This window comes from Astatotilapia calliptera, chromosome 7 (assembly GCF_900246225.1).
Source record: "Astatotilapia calliptera chromosome 7, fAstCal1.2, whole genome shotgun sequence".
In the NCBI taxonomy this organism is placed as follows: domain Eukaryota; kingdom Metazoa; phylum Chordata; class Actinopteri; order Cichliformes; family Cichlidae; genus Astatotilapia; species Astatotilapia calliptera.
In genome coordinates, this window is record NC_039308.1 from 33,425,980 (window position 1) to 33,445,524 (window position 19,545).

The 19,545-nt window shown below is 39.6% G+C and overlaps 1 protein-coding gene across 5 annotated transcripts in view; it reads right to left on the reverse strand.

Annotated features, from left to right (window-relative positions):
• The window catches only part of tjp2a (tight junction protein 2a (zona occludens 2)), a 45,528-nt gene extending 27,132 nt beyond the window's left edge, over positions 1 to 18,396 (reverse strand). For 2 of the 5 annotated variants that reach the window (XM_026174442.1, XM_026174440.1), the window contains exons 1-2: positions 11,274 to 11,645; positions 7,368 to 7,497 (exon numbers count right to left, since the gene is read on the reverse strand). In XM_026174442.1, coding sequence (XP_026030227.1) covers positions 7,368 to 7,497; positions 11,274 to 11,380 — 237 coding nt within the window. In that variant the 5' untranslated portion in view covers positions 11,381 to 11,645. Of the gene's footprint in view, positions 1 to 1,306; positions 1,616 to 7,367; positions 7,498 to 11,273; positions 11,646 to 18,187 lie in introns of those variants that run through there. The other 3 variants (XM_026174441.1, XM_026174439.1, XM_026174444.1) reach the window with 2 other exon arrangements.
• Positions 18,397 to 19,545: the final 1,149 nt, after the last annotated feature.

Here is a 19,545-nt window from a genome sequence, read left to right on the forward strand (position 1 = left end):
AGGCAGGCCCACTGGATAAGTCACAGTCCCTAGTGCAAGCGATTACATAACAAAACACAAACACATTTCCACTAATGAGGAGGGGAAATGACATACTGGGTTATACACACAGGATGTGACTTGGAAAACAAATTTAGAGATACAGCTCATCACTTATCACAAAGAAAATACAAAATAAATGTGTAGCTGAAACACATACCATTTTTACTGTTACCGTAAGACAGTAACGTCTCTTGCAGAATTATTTAAGTACCCATCTATTCTTATATCAATCACGTTTGTCCAAAGAAAAATAACCTGGAACATGTTTAATAGATGGTAGACCTATATTATCATTTTCATTATAACTTCATTTGTTTGGGGTTTTTTTTTGGACTAATCTGAATGTTAAATGTAAATTAAGGTACAAAGTGATGCATTTTAATTATAACATTGAATTACATTGCTTTGCCTTCCCTACAGGCCAAAACTAACTAAATAAATACAATTATATAAAGTAGGAACATGACATGAAACATGCTACAAGAAAATGTTCAGTTAAGTTAAAGACTTTTCTGCCTATCAACCAAAGTTTTATTTAGGTTTTACAGCTTTGTTTAGAGTATAATCACATCATTTGAGCAACATGCTTCTCTTGTCCCAATTACTTCCCATCTTTCCTTGAAATCAAAGGAACATTATCAGGAAATGACAAAATGACCCAGCCACTTCCTGTGTTTATGTGCTGCTGATAAGAAAAGGCAGTGCAAGTCTACCCCCTCCTGGCCGTATACCTGCATTACATCGTGTGCCAGAAAAACAACTCCTGCATAAGTATATTTAATTTAGTGTAGAAAAACAACAACTACATTGAGTTTGAAGGCTTTAGTTTGTAATGCAGGGGGACCACAACACTGCCGTTTCCCGAGAAAGTGGATTTTCAAATAACCACAAGATAAATAAGTCCAAAAACGTTAAATCCGCTGTAAAATGTACCAATCGGTCGACTAAACAAAAACTGCGGATTGGATCAGAAGTCAAAACTAATCTTAAGACAACAGATGTGTTTAAAGTTAAAAGTTAGCTAACTAAACCGTTCGTGTAGCTGGTAGCAGTCGCAGTAGCAGTAACAGCAGGTGCAACAGGCTTCAGCAGGGATTCATGGAAACTCCCGACTTTTCCTCAAGGATATTCACACACATACACAGAGAGAGACACACGCAAACACACACACAGCACATCCATATGGCTAAAGTTATCTAATAATGCTACATTACACTACATTTGTATTCGTCAGTACTGACTGTAGGCGTACAAAAGGACTTACTGTTAAATACTGAGTAGCGTATCTGCTCAGAGAGAGCAGCCCCCCTCCGTTTACTGGCATCACGCACTTTGAACTGTCCGAGAGTGGTACCGAGGATTCAAACCAAACTACGACTAGTTAGGCGTTTCCGGTGGCACATCTGCCACAAGTTGTGAAGAATTTAAAAAAAAATTAGAAGCTTGAAAAAGTAAAAGTCCCGAATGTTTCACTCTAAGTGAACCACTTCACTCACAAAACACACAGACTTCGTGAATCCAGAGTAAAAAATTAGCGCCGACAGCTCCTAGCTTGGTTCAGATTGTACCAAGTAGGACCCCCCGGGAGGGGTGGGGTTAGGTCCAAACTAATTTAGATAAATAAAGACCAACTCGAACAACAGTTTAGAAACTTAACTTTAATGAAACTAATACTGATATTCCAATAATATGTGTAATTACAAACCGCTGATAACACAGCAGATAGAGAAATAAAGGTGGCTTACGACCACCCTTAGATCGTTGAGATGGACGCGTCCAAAATTCCCATTGATTTTTAGGCAGCCTGCTGTGAGGCTTCCAGCCAGACAGCACAACAACAGCCTTAATTAAACTAAGTGAGGAATATTATAGACATTAACCAAACTGTCGACGCGTCCATTTTAGGATAACTGAAATATTTTATTCCAACTGCTTTCAATGCAAAAAAAAACCAACAACAACAACGTTTATTCAGGGTGTGTAAATAATAATAACTCTTGTGAGTAAATCCAACACCCCTCCCCCAAACGACACATATATTTAAGCTCCTAAATCTCTACTAACAGGTTTGACAGGAAAAAGTATAGTTTGTTCATTTAGGCAGAATGCAGTCATTTGTTGAGTATTACCTTACATTGGTGTTTGCTGTCTGTTAATATCAAATTTCCCCTAACTTAATATCTACATCTCTACATCTAAATGTGTATTTGCGACATTACAGATTGACTTTACATTACATTCAACCTCTACAACTTCAAAAATGTTTCCCAGAACTTTTCAAACACATCTTTTTTAACTTAAAAAAAAAAACTTTATTCTTTAACGGGACATTTGACATATTTTGTCTTGCCTAGACTGTTCAACTGAACAAACATTTATATTGAGGTTTTCTAGTCAAATGGACCACTTAAAGGGCTTTTTAATACAAGCTGACATGCCCAAATTCATACAGTAGTACTCTAGAGCACACTCACTCATATACAGACGGATGTGTTGGGAGTTACTTGGGTTTCAGTAGCTTGCCCAAGGATCCTTCAATATGTGGACCGGAAGACCTGAGGACTGAGCTACTGACCTTCCTGTTAGTGGTCTTCTGATTCCTTCTATTGTTGTAATAGGAAAGGATCTTCCACTACAGTTGTGATCTGTCCTTGCATCTGAAATATAACTTCTTTTTTTTTTTAGGTCATGGAATAAAGAGATCAGACTATTTTCCTCTCTCAAATGATGCACGCAGCAAGAAATAGTTGGCTTTGGATGTGCTTCCACCGGTGGAAATTGGCATTGTTTGATTCCACTCATCTACTAACAGGCAAATATATTTTTAACCAATGAGAGCAGCGTCTTCCTGGGTGACAATCAAGAGGCTCATATCTTGGAATGGCCTACACGCCTACCAGATCTCAATCTAATCAAACCACCTTTTCTTAAATAAATATGACAGACATCGCCATGATCAAAAACACAAAATGACGGTGCTCTGCTTCAACAGTGAAGTTACAGAGTCTAGGAGAATCAAATCCAAGGGGCACTGAAGCCATTTTGGTGGCACTTGGATGGCTCAACACCTTAAAATGACTCTTAATGTTGGTTTTCCTTTATTTGTCACCCATATAATACTATGTGAAAAACTCAAAGCTCCTATTATGAGAAGCTTATACAAAAGGTCAAGATGACCACATGCAGATGTCCCACAATGACCCCTTGTTTTCCCCCCCCTTTCATCTCTGTGTGCACAATTTACTGTGTGTACGAAGCCGCCCTCATCTGGTATTTTATCACAGAAGAATCAGATAAGAACACGCCAGCTGACTCTGAAAATGTCCAAAATCCTTTATACAACCTGATCCATCCCTTTAATATCCACCATTTTTACAAATTTCTGCTTCTGAAGAACACAGCACTTTATCCACACTTTTTTTAGGGCAGTGAATTAAATAATGACAATACAATTTCAGAGAAATTAAGGTCAACCCAAATAAATCAACACATTCCACTCCAACTAAGAGATGCCAAACTGATCTTAAAATAGGCCATCCAAATGCAAAACAGCTTCACTGCCCTGAATAATTTGTGGGAGCAAGTCATTAAAACAATGGAGCTTCTGGGACGTGACATGTCTCCCTGGTTAATCATCATTCTGGATTCAGGAGGGGTCACAACAGTGTAGTTATATTCAAATAAGGAAACGGGGAGGAAGCAGCCTGGGAAAGACTGAGTCACTGAACTTTATCTTCAAGTCGTCAATGTGTCAGAGCAGAAGCAGTCTCAGTCACAGCTTACAAATCATTTTTGCACAAATAGAGGAAAAAAAAGGACATGCCTGCATTTTTCAGATCACTGATGGGATTACGCAAGAGTTTCGTAAGACTGAAAAATCATTAAATTTTCAACAGCAGAGTTTCACACAATCACCCGAGTGACGTTAACCACAAAACCCATCTAACCTTGCTTGACAAAAACAAACAGCCAAGAAAAAGGACACTCAGTGCGCTCCATGTGTGCACAGACAAGCCCTGAAAGCATTACACTCAACACAAGGAAATCATTAAAATGCAAGGATTTGACACATTTTCTTAGCTTAGATAAGCTCCAGCTAACAAGCAAAATCACTTCTACAAATACCATGAATTTAATTAAAACATTACTAAGAAAAAAAAAAAAATTGTAGTTACCTGAATTACATCATTTCCACTGAACCAATTCAAGTAAAAATCATACTTTCATGTGTCTCATCTCAGCTTGGCTTGTTTTTGGTAGCTGGCGTTTTCCCTCTACCTCCTCAAAGTTTGCTGGACTCTCACTGATAGCAATGTCACACAGAACTGAAGAAACATCCACGTGATCACACTACAAACACAGGAACAACAGAGGATATCCACGAATTCACTTATGCTCCTTATCCAGGTCGTGATCACAGAGGCAGCAGCCTGAGCAGAGCTGCAAAGACCTCCCTCTGACATGCCATCACCTCTAGCTCTTCCAGCGATCTGTCAAGGCGTTAACAAGCCACCTGAGAGACACAGGCTCAATTTCATACCTCCTCACTCTGTGATGAGTCACCCTTGTGGCTCCTGGAGGGTCTCTTAATTAAGGTCCAGAGGTGAACACCCAAAGGCAACAGGCTGCATCTACACAACAAACATGTGGCCTTCATAGTATGCCACGGGACGAGGGCTGCTTGATTGCCTTCCATTGCTCTGCACTGGATCTACATGACTTTGGCCTAGCACCATAGACAAGCATACCAGGTAAACACATCGTTTTCAGGGATCTCCTAACAAACTGTTAGAGGGAAATACAGCAGGAAGCTGTGGGAGGTCCTCTGATGCTGAAAAAAAAAAAAAACAACCTCTAACATCATCTTGATGCATTTTATGTCACTATCAAGTAAAAGATCATGTCCACCGCTAATTGAAAAATGCTGTAGTACATTTCAGAAATGATAAAGAGTCTTGGAAAACTTGACCTCTGACCTTGACCTTAAAGGTTGAGGTCACTGAGATTCATACATGTTCGGGATGTTTAAGCAGATGCAACTATGGTATGAATTTGAAAATCACTTTCTTCTCGAGTTATTGCAGTCACAAACCTGCGTCCATGTTGCCCGACTGACAATACAAAAAAAAGGGAAGAATAATGCATTACAATGTGCTTTTCAATAACATTTACAGTCAAATCTTTCCTAGTCATACACAAACACATGGATTTCCACCATTCACAAGTGCGTGCAGCCCAACACAAGCACTGCACCTTCACAGAGCAAGGTTAGTAAGCATCAGTGCAGACTCAAACCTCAGCTGGCTATTCTCAGAGCTGAGAAACAGCAGCAGCTCCAATCTGAACCCCTCCCTACAAAACAAACTCCTCACTCGGTTTCCGCCTGTTGTGTTCGCCTCCTTCTCGCACAGGGCACCACACAGCCTTCACAAGAAAACAAGAGGTGGTGACTGTGGTCATTGTAGAAAGCTCTGCAAACAAATGACTGAATCTTTGTTTTCCCCAAAGCTTTTAATACCACAAAAATGAACACGAACACAGCAGTATCAGCTTTACTTTGATGCTTTTGTGGGGAATTTAACATGGTTGGAAAATAACTAGCGTCTGATTTATTATCTTTAAAATCTCCATAAAATTAAAGACAATGATTGTACTGTGATTTCTTTTATGCTAACATGCAAAATGAGCTTTCAGTGCAAAAGCTCCTTTTCCACACACACACACACACACACACACACACACACACACACACACACACACACACACACACACACACACACACACACACACACACACACACACACACACACACACACACACACACACACACACACACACACACACACACACACACACCACCTGGGAAACAAACCATCAAACAACACCGCACATATGCAAATGGCTTAGTCATCAGTGCTGTTGTTCGCTCTTTCCTGTCACTAACATTGAGTAGGTGCAGAGAGAACTGAGGCTGAGATCTCACTGACGGCACAACGGCTAATTGAAAAGCCACTAGATTCACTGCTAGATGTTTAAAGTACAGTAAACTACAGTGTGGTGATTTCAGTTGTGAATGGGAGGGATGTCTGAAGCCTGGGAGGACCTCTATATCAAATTTTAACTTCAACAACAAGTTTGTCTTGCAGCGGTTGATATTAAATTATTTCACTCAAACAAAAATCAGAAAAATGTTAATGATCGAAAGGGTTATACTTACTAAATTCTGGGGGGTTCATGTTGATGAACTTCTAAATTTTAAGAGGCATATTGATGAGTTAATGAAAAAATTACCTATGTTGATATTAGCGAACTACTTACACCGATCGTTATTAGAGCCTCACTTAAGTTACTGTTATATGGTGCAATACTTATCCTTCCCATATCAAATAACACACACACTTCAAATAAAAGACTTCAAATATTATGGTCCAATCTAGATGCTCCTTCTGATCCCCTTTTTCTTGGTTACAAACCTCTAAATTTAAAAGAATATAACATATTTCACAATGACTGTGCTATGTATAGAGTAGTATTTACATTTAACAAAAGACTTTGTGAGCTTATCCAATATTTCATCCTTCTCACACATATAATACGAGAAAACAAAAACACCAAGATTTGAAAGGAAAGATTTTAAACTCTGGTTGGCTTTCTACCTGAGATTCACACTTATTTTTATGTGAAACTAGCTAGAGGTATTGGTGTGTTAGTGTATTAATGGATGGTTAGTGTAACAGTGTTAGTTATATGTTAGGATCTTTAAGGTTACCTTAGGATACTTTAGTGACTAGGTTAGTTACAGTACATTGGTAATTCTATACGCATTTGCTGTATATTATCTGATGTTTTGGCCCCTATTTATAAGTTGAGGTTAGCTTTTAGGAAGCACCATTTCACAAATAACCATCTCATATAGACTATCATGTTGGAATGTATATTTTGATTGATTTGTGAATAAACCAAACTGAAACTAAAGCAAAATAAAGCTCAGAACTGTGTACTCAGTTCAGTAAGAGACTGGACACTGGGTAGAGTTTAGGCTCAAACAGTCGAGTATCTGAACCAGTCCTAGCAAAGTCATTTAAAAATGTTAGTTTTAATGTTGTACGCCACGATTGTCACACGTGATGGCCGACTGACGGTCCTCGCCTTTTTTTCTTGGCTTAGCTCACTGAAGACTCAATCTATTGCATTCGATACCAAAAAAGTACCAGGTACAAGGCACAATCCACAAGGTAGTGTTAGTGAAGAAAGGAAAACAAAAAAATATCACATAACTCTAGGCCAAATCAGATACAGTGTGGACGTTTATGTAAAAGACGTACCATCATAATAGCCGAGAAACTGCGTGAAGACAGGCGGCGAAGATACAAGTACTGGGCTTCTCTGGACCAGCAGAACTTTCTGCTGCACTTGAGGAGGTCAGTGCTGGTCTGGTCAGAGCCAGGCTGATCCCTGAGCACATAAGAGAAACACAATATTACATCATAACCAGCAGTGTTACCATAATGAAAAGGGATTATTTAAAACTTTCACTGTATAGCACTTTGTCTAAAGGGCAGCAAGAGGAGTAGATTTATTTCTTTAGAGGATGCTTTGACCTTAAAACATAGCAATTTGTTGAATAGTCTGAAATATTTAAATGGGCATGACTCAGAAAATCATGTTGTCCAAGTGAGGTGTCAAGAGATGCTTTGCACCAGGCGGAGAGATCTATTTTTATACAGCATAAAAAGAATAAGGCTCTCTAAACATTCCTGAGTTATGTAATTGCTTTACACATTTCCTAGACATGTTCATTTATAGTATTTTACACAGTTTGCAGGAAACATTAAATAAGAGACTTTAAAACAAATTATGGAGGAAAAACTCTTTTTGGGCTCGACTCGTAGTTTTGCATGACTTTAGTTGAAAATAATCTATATTTTTCTGACATTTGGACGTAATCCACCTTCTCCCTCATTCTCCTTCTCCTGTTAAGCCATCCTTCTTTTGATTGGCTGCCCCTCGTTTGAAGAACAGGTGGGTGGGGCTTTATGCAGATCCTAATATGGCAAGATTAAAAATTATCTTAAAAAATGTTTAAGGGCAATCAAAAGCAAATCAAAATGATATAGAGTATATAGTATGATGGATACTTTAATAGAATTAGCCACATGTTTCTCATTGGTGCATGACACAGTTAAACCAGACTCACCAGAAGACCAGACTGACACAGATAACAGACTATTATCAAACTCATCTCAAGTCTCATTTTAAGCATCTCTGCCATTGATCACAAGCATCATGTCCAAACATATGGTCAACACCCATCCCCAGCTTCATGGCATTGTGTCAAACACACTGAGATGATCTGAGTGGATAAAGTCAGATATCACGTACAGAGAGGGAAGAAACCAGATTTCCTCTGCGTGACCAAACCTTAACTGTTACACTTTCAAAGAAACCCAAAAAAACCACACTCTGTGAATGCAAAAGGAGGGGCTCAGTATTTCCAGGAAGACCTGAAGCGTGCCTGGGGATAAAAACACTGGTGGTGTCTCCACTGACTTCTTACCGAAGTCCGCTCTGCGCAGACTTCATTACTCTATGAGCGACTACATTAACCCTTGTGTGGTGTTCGTATTTTTGTCACTCAGCCAGTGTTCATGGGTCTGGTGGACCCGCTAGAGTTTTGGCTTTCCAAATTAACACTATCAAACAATTTTATGTTAAATTACTCAACAGATGTTTACTTCATCCCAATTACAAGACATATGAACAGCAAACATGGTTAATTTTTTCCCTTTACCTTTATTAGATCACATTTATGAATTAATGTGCTTCTCGTTTTCTTTTATATAAAATGTTATAAATAAATCAGTTATAATCAAGTGGAGTGAGTGGAAAGACACAACACATTTACACGTGAAAAAATAATTAATTGTTTAATTTTTCTTTTGAAAAAAACTGAACACGGGTCTCACAGACCCGAACACCATACAAGGGTTAAAAGGGCATTTAGATATTTTAGTACCTCATTTCCTACAAGCTCATGGATATTTATCCTGGCATTTATAATTATGTTACTACTAAAAGCAGGATACTCAGAGGGTAATGTAAAACAGAAAGCCAAACCATTTTAATCCCTAGTATGAGCCACGCTCCAAAAACATATCCTATTTGCTATATCCATTCAAAACAACTCCTCCATTCTCCATGAATGATTTCATTTGGGGAAAAGAATCAAAGTCACCTCTTCAATTTGTTTTGTTTTTTCTTTTCAAATTACAGCTCAATCAACAGTTTGCATTTACTTGCATTCTGTAATGATCCAAATTTATAATGCATTTTCATGTTGCTTCCACATGCTCCAAAAACTGATAAAAAAGGAAGCATTTGTTCTGTTGATCGCCCGCCCTCTTCTGTTTTTTGTTTTCCTTTTGGTTTGTCTTCTGTGTGGGACTTTGTGACTCGTTCCTGTAAATGATTACTGCTTGCCGGCTTGCTTCCAAGTAATTGCTGCATATTAATATTAAAGATTTCAACCAGTAAAACCTAACATGGCTTTTATTGCGTAGCACACAAAGGAAACACAAAGGAAACAAAGCAAACTTCAGCAGCACTTGTGACAAACAAATTAAAAGTATTGTCATGATGTTTTTGACAGTGCATCTGAACTTACAGACCAATATCAAAGTTTTTAAATTTCAATCAGATCTGGATCCTTCCCAAAAGTTCATTATATCTAAGTTGGACCAAGCCCTACCTATGAAAAAAAATATTGAAATGGCAAATCTGTCCATAATATTGTAGTAATCCTGCTAACAGACAGACAAACAGAGAGATAAACTGAACCAATCACATAATCTGCTGGGTGGAGGTAATTATGGCTGAAACATAAATTGCTCAATAACCTTGGGATCAAGAATATTTCAAGTATACCTCCCTCAGTTGCAGCTACAAAACTGATACTTGAGGGTGAGGTAGTTCACAGAAGTAACATTGTTTAGGGCCTGCTTTTATTAAAGCTTGTAAGTATTTGTATTTCTCTACTTTTCCACAGATTTGTCATTAATGTGACAAGCATTAGTTTGATTATTTAATCCTGTTGTTATAGTTAGATTATCTTGGATGTGTCGAGTGTAAGTAGTGAACAAGTTTGTGTGCACAGAAGAACTACATAATTATGAATGAATGAAAAAAAAAAAATAATAATAATAATAATATATATATATATATATATATATATATATATATATATATATATATATATATATATATATATATATATATGACAAACTAATGAGGTAATAAAGCAAGTTAGTCGCTCAGCATGACAAACTGAAATGTATCAATACAAATGCAGGAGAAAAAGCTACAAAGACAGAGGATGAGGAGGTTTCTACTTTGAAACTTTAATCAACTTTAAACTGTTTGGAGACAGTGGTGACAATTTGGCTGTCACGATACAAACGATAAGAAATTCTTTGAAGTGTAAAAGGAAAGAGGCTGAAAATGCTGCTACAATAGTTGTAGCCTGGGCGGGGTTCCACATTAGGGTTGGGCGATAATGTGCAATTGTTACTCCTGACTCCCTTTGTTATGGGTCGCTGCTCGAGTCGAGGTGTGTGAGTTTAACTTGGAAGAATAGTGTATTGCAATAATTACTGAGGCTGGTAAATAAAGCAAATACTAAACTGAAGCAATTTGTTGATTGGTACATAAGTAATTATTGAAAAATTAAAAAAAGACTACATAACAATGATTTTAAACAAAGTTTTAAACAGAAAACATTTCCTGCCAAATGCAGGACACAACACAAACACGGGTCTTTCTTTAAAAGAAAATTACTTTCCACATTACATCACTGTGTCTCTCTGTAGTGAGAAGAATGTGTCATGCATTGTGTTTACAATCCACCTGTCCGATTCCTCCCCCTTCCTCGTGGCAGCTAGTGGCCCAGATGGTCACAATGTTGATATATTTGCCTCACAGATTTCTGCCTTTAAGGATTATGGTGAGTAACTGAAACACAGTTTCTGTGCTGTGTGAATGAAATAAAATACCTTCCCCTTCCTTCTTGCTTGGGAAACTACTAACAATAGAATTATCTGCATGACCACCAAACTGTTTTTTCTTCAGAAATCTTTTAATTCCCCCACTGAACTGCAACAGCAGGATATAAAAATCCATCTTCTAGAAGGAAACATCCAATACAAGTACCGGTACGGTACAGTAATCAAACTCACCCTGGGGGTCTCCACAGTTTCCTGCCTGGTGGCAGCAGCTCCCGTTTGTTTAAGGGTACAATCCCCATCGCTGCCTGCATGATCGTGATGAACTTCTTAAACTTCATCTTCTAACTCTCCTTTATGAACATCCCATGGACCTCATCACTAACTGCTGCTACACTCCCTGATCCCAACCTGAAGTGATGAGTGTCTACTCATCTCCTTTGGCATCATCAAACTTGTCTGTTCTTGCGCCTCAGTGCATCACTTTCTCCAGGAGACTGAGCCACAGATTGAGCGTCCAGTGCTGCGCGGTTCCCGCGGCGTGACCACTAAGGGTCCTGTCCTCAACCGCTGACTCCCACAGATGTCCTTTTGGCTTTTCCAAGCGAACGAGGATGAAAGGAAAACAAACAGCCACGTTCCTGCCAGGAGGTGGGCTGGCCGAGAGGGGATAACAACACGTCACTCTTACATAATTCTCGAGCTTCTCTGGACATTACACTAATGAAAATGCAGCTTCTGCCACCACCGCCGCCGCCGCTGCTGTGACTGCTGCTGCAGCCGCTGGGATAATTGTGGTACTAAGCCTTGACAGATCATGCATGCTCCCCGCCCCCTTCTCCTATAATCCCCCCATCCAGGCTTAGTTTTCTCACCATTTACACCCAGACAGATCCATCTACTTTGAAAAAAAAAAAGAAAAAAACAAATCACATGATGACACACCCCTCAATACCAGAGCTAACCTCTAATGGACGAAGATTATTAATGACAAAGCAATGACCAGACAACTTTAAGCTGCAGTCAGTCTGCAGTTCAAGATTTGCACAAGAACAGATGTGATGCCACAGCACGTTTTCACACCCATGTTTCACTGGAGAAGCCAAATGTATCTGGCTTCTGTGTGTATGTGTGTGTGTGTGTGTGTGTGTGTCTTTCAAGCCCAAATTCACACCTTCATCTGACCCAGTTGATTTTTCTTTTGTGATTGGCTGGCTGCACAACAAGTTTCCACAAACCAAAGTGACAGACTTTCACAAGGCGGAAGGTGCAAGACAGGACCTGAGAGTCAGATAATGCCTTGACTTGCAGTCTGCAACTCACTTCTCAAAAATGTGATTTCATCCTCAGTATTCTGAATTTGTGGATTAATAATTGTTTAACAATGGTTTTGCAACCATTCAGTCCCATTAGTAAACTTCAATAATCCATCCCCAACTCTTCCCTGCATGCATCCCTCTCCTCCCTCCCTCCCACTTTGATATAAACCCTCGGCACGCACGCAGATTAAATGTATCTTGCCATCCCCGAGTCACCAGATGACAGCAGGCTGCCATGTCCTGAGAGGTTTGAAATAAATAAATAAATCTTTGTGACCTCTTGATGAGCTGCCAGCCAATGCAAACTCTTGACAGAATTTATATTCAAGCTGCTTGTATGTCTGGATTACGGCTCTGGATGGTCCTGCCATGAGAGCTGCTGCAGATTTCACTGAGCAGGAAAAATCCCTCAGCACTCCAAGAGGGGGGAGCAAAAAATGCCAGGAGCGCAGCAGGGGAGACACAGAAATAGCAAGACTATTTTTAAAAACACTGGATAACGGCAACATGCGGGGAGAGGAGGGGAAAAAAATGAGGAGAGGGGTTTCTTTTGAGTTCACCCTGTATGTCTGTTTTTGTCTGATGAGCCACAGATTAAGAGCAGTGGCTGGACCGAGGGCAAAATTTACAGAGCAGAGTGACAGTCGTTTTTATCATAATCCAACACTTTACAGTAATCTCACGGGTAACACTGATCCAATCCACACTGAAGAATGTGTGTGCGTACTTATGACTAACACATGTGCAAACGTGAAAAAACTAAACAAGCAATCACACCTGTGAACACCTGGCACATGGACAATGATGACTGGTTAGAAAGCGAGTTATGTAGCAAACTATTTTTTGGCCAGATACCTACCAGCACAATGGTGCTGAAAATACTGCAGGTAACAGTTTGTGAAATAAAGCCTGTGAAATCAAAGTTTAACAGTTTAAATAAACAAATGATGGATGATTTGAGGAGCTCCGTGCTAACTGTAACCTGATAATAAAAGGTGGAAGTGCCAAAAAGTCCAGTTCCTCTAGCAGCTGTTTAAAGCAAGTCAACCCCCCATGTTAAAATGTCCAACTTTACAGCCAGGTAAGACAGTTTTTTGTGTGTGTGTGTGTGTGTGTGTTTGTTTTTTTAAATAACTCATCTGCCTGGATAACAGCCAACTGCTGTCTGCCAAGCATCACCTCCACCAAATTGAGCGTCTACACCGCGTTTGTGCTGTTGGTGCCTTTTGGAGCATAATGAAGTTGCAAAAATGAGCAGATATGAATTTTGTGTGAGTGACAACCGTTTAATTTGTGGCTAATAACCAAGCCTGCTAGCCTTTGGTTGATCACTTAAAGTGACACCCACACACTCTCGGTCCTTCGGGCTCCAACAAAACAAAATGGCAGCAGCCAAAACACTAATACTGTCACTTTAAAATATGAAGTCCAGAAACCACTAAGTATTTATATACAGCCTGTAAGCTTTGAATTGAAACATATGGGAATTTGGTCAGTTAGGGTTTGGCATTTGTATAGAAAACGTGGAAAACTCTAATCGGATGTATTCATTGTGACCTTGATGAAGCTGTCCATTTCCTGGTTCATATACGTTCCTGTTCTCAGCTATGACCTGGAGCAGGGGATAATAACTGCTCCAGGGGCTAGGGTTAGGGGGTTAGGGTTAGGGTTCAGAGGAGTGCTGTTCCTCCTCCACATGGAAAGAAGCCAGCTGAGGTGGTTCAGACATCTCACCAGGATGCCTCTGAATGCATTCTGGGAAAGATATTTCAAGCACGTCTAATTTGGAGGAGCCCTGAAGGCAGACCTAGGGCGGGCTGGAGAGATTATCTCTCAGCTGGCTTTGGAATTCCTCAGTAACCCTCAAGGAAGACTAAGGGGGTAGTGTTAGGGAAAGAAATGCCTGATCATGCTTAGACTGATGCCCACACAACTCAGACCAGGATGAGAACATGGATGGATGTTCAAGTTAAAATAATCCCTTGGAACTGTATCCATATCCACAAAGGAAATATATACTGAAATTTATTTCAAAATGTATTTTTTCCAGCAGTAAAATTCAAACCAAGTTCTTTATCTGTCAAATATTATCAATCTATAACGCATCTGAATTAACCTGAGAATGCACACTGCACCACACACGCAGCTCACGCCCTTTAGTTTTTAAAAAGTGGGAGAGTAATTCATGGTTCCAGCTAATTCCTCTGTAACTGCATGTTTTTTTTACTTTTTAATGAGAATGAGTTCTGTTTTTTCCCCCTCATCTTCCCACAGGGTGAACAAATGCGGCTGGAGCTGCTTGGTCTTCTTAATGCTTTTACATAAGCAGTTTGTTTCTCTGCCCCTTGTCACTTCCTCACATGCTCGAGTAGTGCTGGGGTGCTGCATTACTAAGGCCCGGGCCATTATGCAATGTCCGTATGCAATGCATGTGAGTGCCAGATGGAGGGACACATGCCACTCACAAATCTGGGATGAGAGTGTGCAGACAGAAAGGGAAAGGGGAAAAAAAAAAAATCAGTATGCACATCCCCTCCACAGGTATAATCTGGATCAGCTGCAAGCATGTAGTGACATGAAGATGAATTAAAGAGTCAAAAAGCAACACGAGAGCGAAAAAAGACAACATTTTTCAGTTTATCTATAAAAAGCTGGGTCTCCCTGCAAGATGTGTTTCCGTTCAATAGCAGTGAGACATGAGCACCGTGATCCAAGAAACTAAATGACACTGTAGACGTCCCATGTAGATTTCAACTCTTTTGGGGATGTACCAGCTGTGAAATTAAACTGGTCCAGGTCTTTTATTTTTACAAAGTCTTTTGGGTTTTCAGACATTTAGCTTGAACAAAATTAATGTGACACAACAGTAGGGCTGCCACAAACGATTATTTTGATAGTCGACTAGTCACCGATTATTTATGCGATTAGTCGACTAATCAGATCATCATCCACTGGACGTAAAACTACAGCTTATTGCACCAGCAGCATCTGCTCTTCTATAACTATCATTAGCTTACAGCTTTAAGCTTTTAAGGTGCTAACTAAAAATAAAGACAAGATGATAGTTTATTCAATTTTAATGAAATTTGCAGATTGTTTCGGTAAAGTTGAATAAACTCCTTGCTATCTAAAATATAACAGGACACCGGAGTATATTCTCCAGCATCTCACACTTCTGATAATCAGCTGTCTGCTTGACGTTTATTCAGCTGTGTAAAAACTATAACTTTAATCTCAGCCAAACCGATTTACTCAGGAACAAATAAAATACTAAAAAAAAATAAAAAAAAAGCCAAACAACAACATTTTTAAGTTATCTAAGTGACTCATATATATTTAACCTGAGTCGCGAAAGACGGCGGTGGGTTTGAAAACAATTTGCCGGGAGTCCGGTGTTCTCACGACGCTAGTGACCTAGCCCCCGGCTAGCTATCGAGCTAGTGGGTAACAGACGTCTCCGAAAACGTCGGAGCGCTTTTGAAAATATGTGGTGTCCTGATAAACTGAGCCGATATTTGAGGTTTACACAGCTACATTCTCGCCTGAAAATATGGTAAACGTTTATTTTGTGACCCAGAAAGAATAATAAGAGTAGTATTAAAACTAACTAGCTACCGCCATTGTTGGAAACTAAGCTGGGCCGCGCTATGAATTCTGGGACACAGCTGTTTCTTCTTCTTCGGGGTTTAACGGCAGCTGGCATCCTTGTACATGCAGTGCTGCCATCTTCTGTTTCAGTCCGTTATTACACTCTTAAATCCTGCTATTATTCCTGCGTCTTTTGCGATCTTACAAAGCTTCAAACGACACGTCGACTATTAAATCAGTCGTTGACGATTTTGATAGTCGACGTAATCGTGACTAGTCGACAAATCGTGGCAGCCCTACACAACAGACAGGTTGAAATGTGAGTAAGCACAGTACTGTAAACCACAGATCTACAGATATTAGAGAGAACACCACCCAAAGTAAGGCTTATGCCACAGCTGTCCTAAATTAACAGTATTGGTAATTACCAAAAATATTGTTTATGTTTCAGTAATGGTTAATCCACCGATAAGCGCACACTCTTTAACTGAAATGATATTTTTAACAGCATAATACAAATATTGTAATTTGCAAATTTTCAGACTTACCATTTTACAAAAAAAACCCCCTGAAAAATAATAATAAAACACAGGATCGTTTTTTGATTAAGATGCCAAATTACAGTTATTTACTTGCAATCCTGAACAAGTAATTTTAGTGGTTGAACGTTATACTTGAACACACGTATCAGGAGGTATGTGTACAATTCCAGGTAAACACCACCACATGGAAAATTTGTATTCACTATCATTTAATGGCTACTTCCTTTTAGATACTGAATTGTAAGCAAAATAAAAGAACTATGTCTGAAAACATTACACAACATAAGGGCCACAAACATGTAAATGCAAAGATTTCTAGATGATAAAAGTGCAACTATGCCATTTGTTTTATGGGTGCACATGCTGTATCACCATTTACACACAGTGTTTAATGTTTTTTTTAATTCTCCCTATTCCCGATCTTTATGTTTTATTCTAAAATAATTTATCCATAGAGCTTAAACTGTTAGTTTAAGGTAAGAAGCAGCCTTCAGAACTACAAAATGAAACCAATGTGGAAGTGCCAAAAACAGCTGTTTTTCTAGCGGCCACTTGTTAAAATTTAACAGTTTTACAGGGTAAACGGCATGTTTACATCCTGAACCTCTATGAATAGTTAGCACTTTCATAACAGCTGTGTGGTGATTATTATTAATATTATTATTTCAGTTTTAACGTATACGGTGTGGCTCCTGTTATTTGCACGTGTCCCAAACAGGCAGTTTTAGGCAAGCGATGCATTATAAGCCTCAGGCTGGTGGTACATTTTGGAACATTTCTGAAGGAATTACCACAATAAAATCACGGCTAACTATAACTTTTAACAAATTAAGTCCTTTGGAGTAGCATGTGTACATCTCCGTGTTTCACTTGCACAGTTTATAGAGACGGCCTGTTAACAAAGCTAGGACTCCAAACTCATCCAAATATGATCATGGTTCCACATAGCAGTGGCTAAAAACAGTAACACCGAAACCTCACATTCCTAGTCTAATGGCACTGGGTGATACGACTCTAGGTATATCAATATTTTATCGACAGTCTATGATTCAACCCCATGTTTAAAATGGTTTATAGCTTCCACCCTTCGTTCTTTGAACCTCAACAGTTATCAGAAATGCATGTCAGTAAATAAAAACTTATCCGAGAGGTTTTTTTCCTCTTGCTTTTTTATTATAAGTATATCATTTGAGATGATACTGCTTTATATGTATGTAATGAAATGATGCTTTTGAATGTTTGTTAACTGTTAAGATATAAACTAATAATAAAAATAAGAATCATTAAACACGAGGAAACACTCACAGTGCGAGCCCCTGTTCAATTTCACAATTTTATTTAGATTGCACCACATCACAACAACAGTTGCCTAAAGGGGCTTGAGGCGTGCCTCTAGTGCGCTGAAACTAGTAGTAAGCGCATGAATACACACGCAGAGGAGACAGCTACACGCAGGCCCGAATACAGTGTAGGTCATGCCTGACGTTTTGACAAGAAGAAACTATCAAATAAATTAAAATATGACACCTTGCTGCCTTCAAGAACCAAGCTAAAAAATGTTATTAGTTGCTTAAGCTGTCGGAGCCCCACCTTAAATTTACACAGGCACCAGATAAAGATGGGGCAAAATGGCAGTGCGCGCCACAAACACAGTGAAAGCAAATCGATACTCACTGCGGACAATGCCGGACCTACTTACCAGGTGAAACTTCGTGTGTCCTGTCCTTATGTGACCGCAGGCAGCAGAGTAATCCCAAAAGCTGAACTGGACAAAGGAAGGGTGAGGAAGGAGAGGATTTTGACGGAACAAAGTTTTGGCGAGCCTCGAAAAATCCTTCTTCCTGGTTCTCTCAGGTATGTGGGCGTAGCTTAGAAACTGCAGGTGTGCTGTGTGTGCAGCTCCACTGCAGTTTCACCCATGACCTTTTTGGGCGGTGCCATTCTTCTGAGTCACTCTTCCGGTGTCATAAAAGGGACTTTTATACCGAAACTACACTCACCAGCTACTTTATCAGGCGCTTTATTGCTTCTACTTGGTTGCGATAGCATACCCAGTGATAGCAAGAGCGTGGCTTTAATTCTTTATGGCATATTCCACAAGTTGCAGGAAACAGTCCTCGGAGATTCTGGTCTGTTTTGACATGATAACATCACAAAGTTGCTGCACATTTGGTTGATGCAAATCTCCCCCCTCCACCACATCCCAAAGGTGCTCTATTACATCGAGATCTGGTGACAGTGGAAGCCATTTGAGTACAGGGAACTCACAGACACCAGCGGTTCAACAAAACAGTTTGAGATGATTTGACCTTTGTGAAATGACGTGTTATCCCGCTGCTAGCCACCAGGGGACGTGATCATAAAGGGATAGATATGATCAGCAAAAATAATCGTGTAGGTGATGTGATGTTTATACGACGTTCATCTGGTACTAAGGGGTCCAAAGTATGTTAAGAAAACATCCCCCACATCATTACACCGCCAGCATCCTGAACCACTGGTACAAGGTGGGATGAATCCATGCTTTCATGTTGTTCACACCAAATTCTGAACCTACCCTTTTCAGTGTTGCAGCAGAAATCGAGCCAAAAACATTTCCAGTGTTCTGTTGTTCAATTTCAGTGAGCCTGTGCAAACAGTAGCTTCAGTTCCCAGTTCTTAGCTGACATCAACAGTGAGGTTTTGTCCAGAGAGCTGCTGCTCATTGTCTCTTTTTTTGGACCATTCTCAGTAAGCCCTAGAGATGGTTGTGTGGGGAAAATCCCAGCAGATCAGCAGTTCCTAAAATACTCTGACCAGCCCATCTGGCACCAAGAACCATGCCACGTTCAAAGCCGTTTCAAATGTAGTTTTTCCCTCATTCTGATCCTCAGTGATAACTTTAGTAAACACGAAATATTCAGTTATTTGAATCTAATCTTGCACTCAGATGTTTGTCTCGTTTTAATTCTCAGTGCTAAATCTGCACTGCAGAAAAGACAACTTTGCTCAGAGCTGGTAAGTAGAGCTTCAAGGGCAGCTGCTCAAAGTTCTTTTGAGTGAATCCTTTTTTTTTAT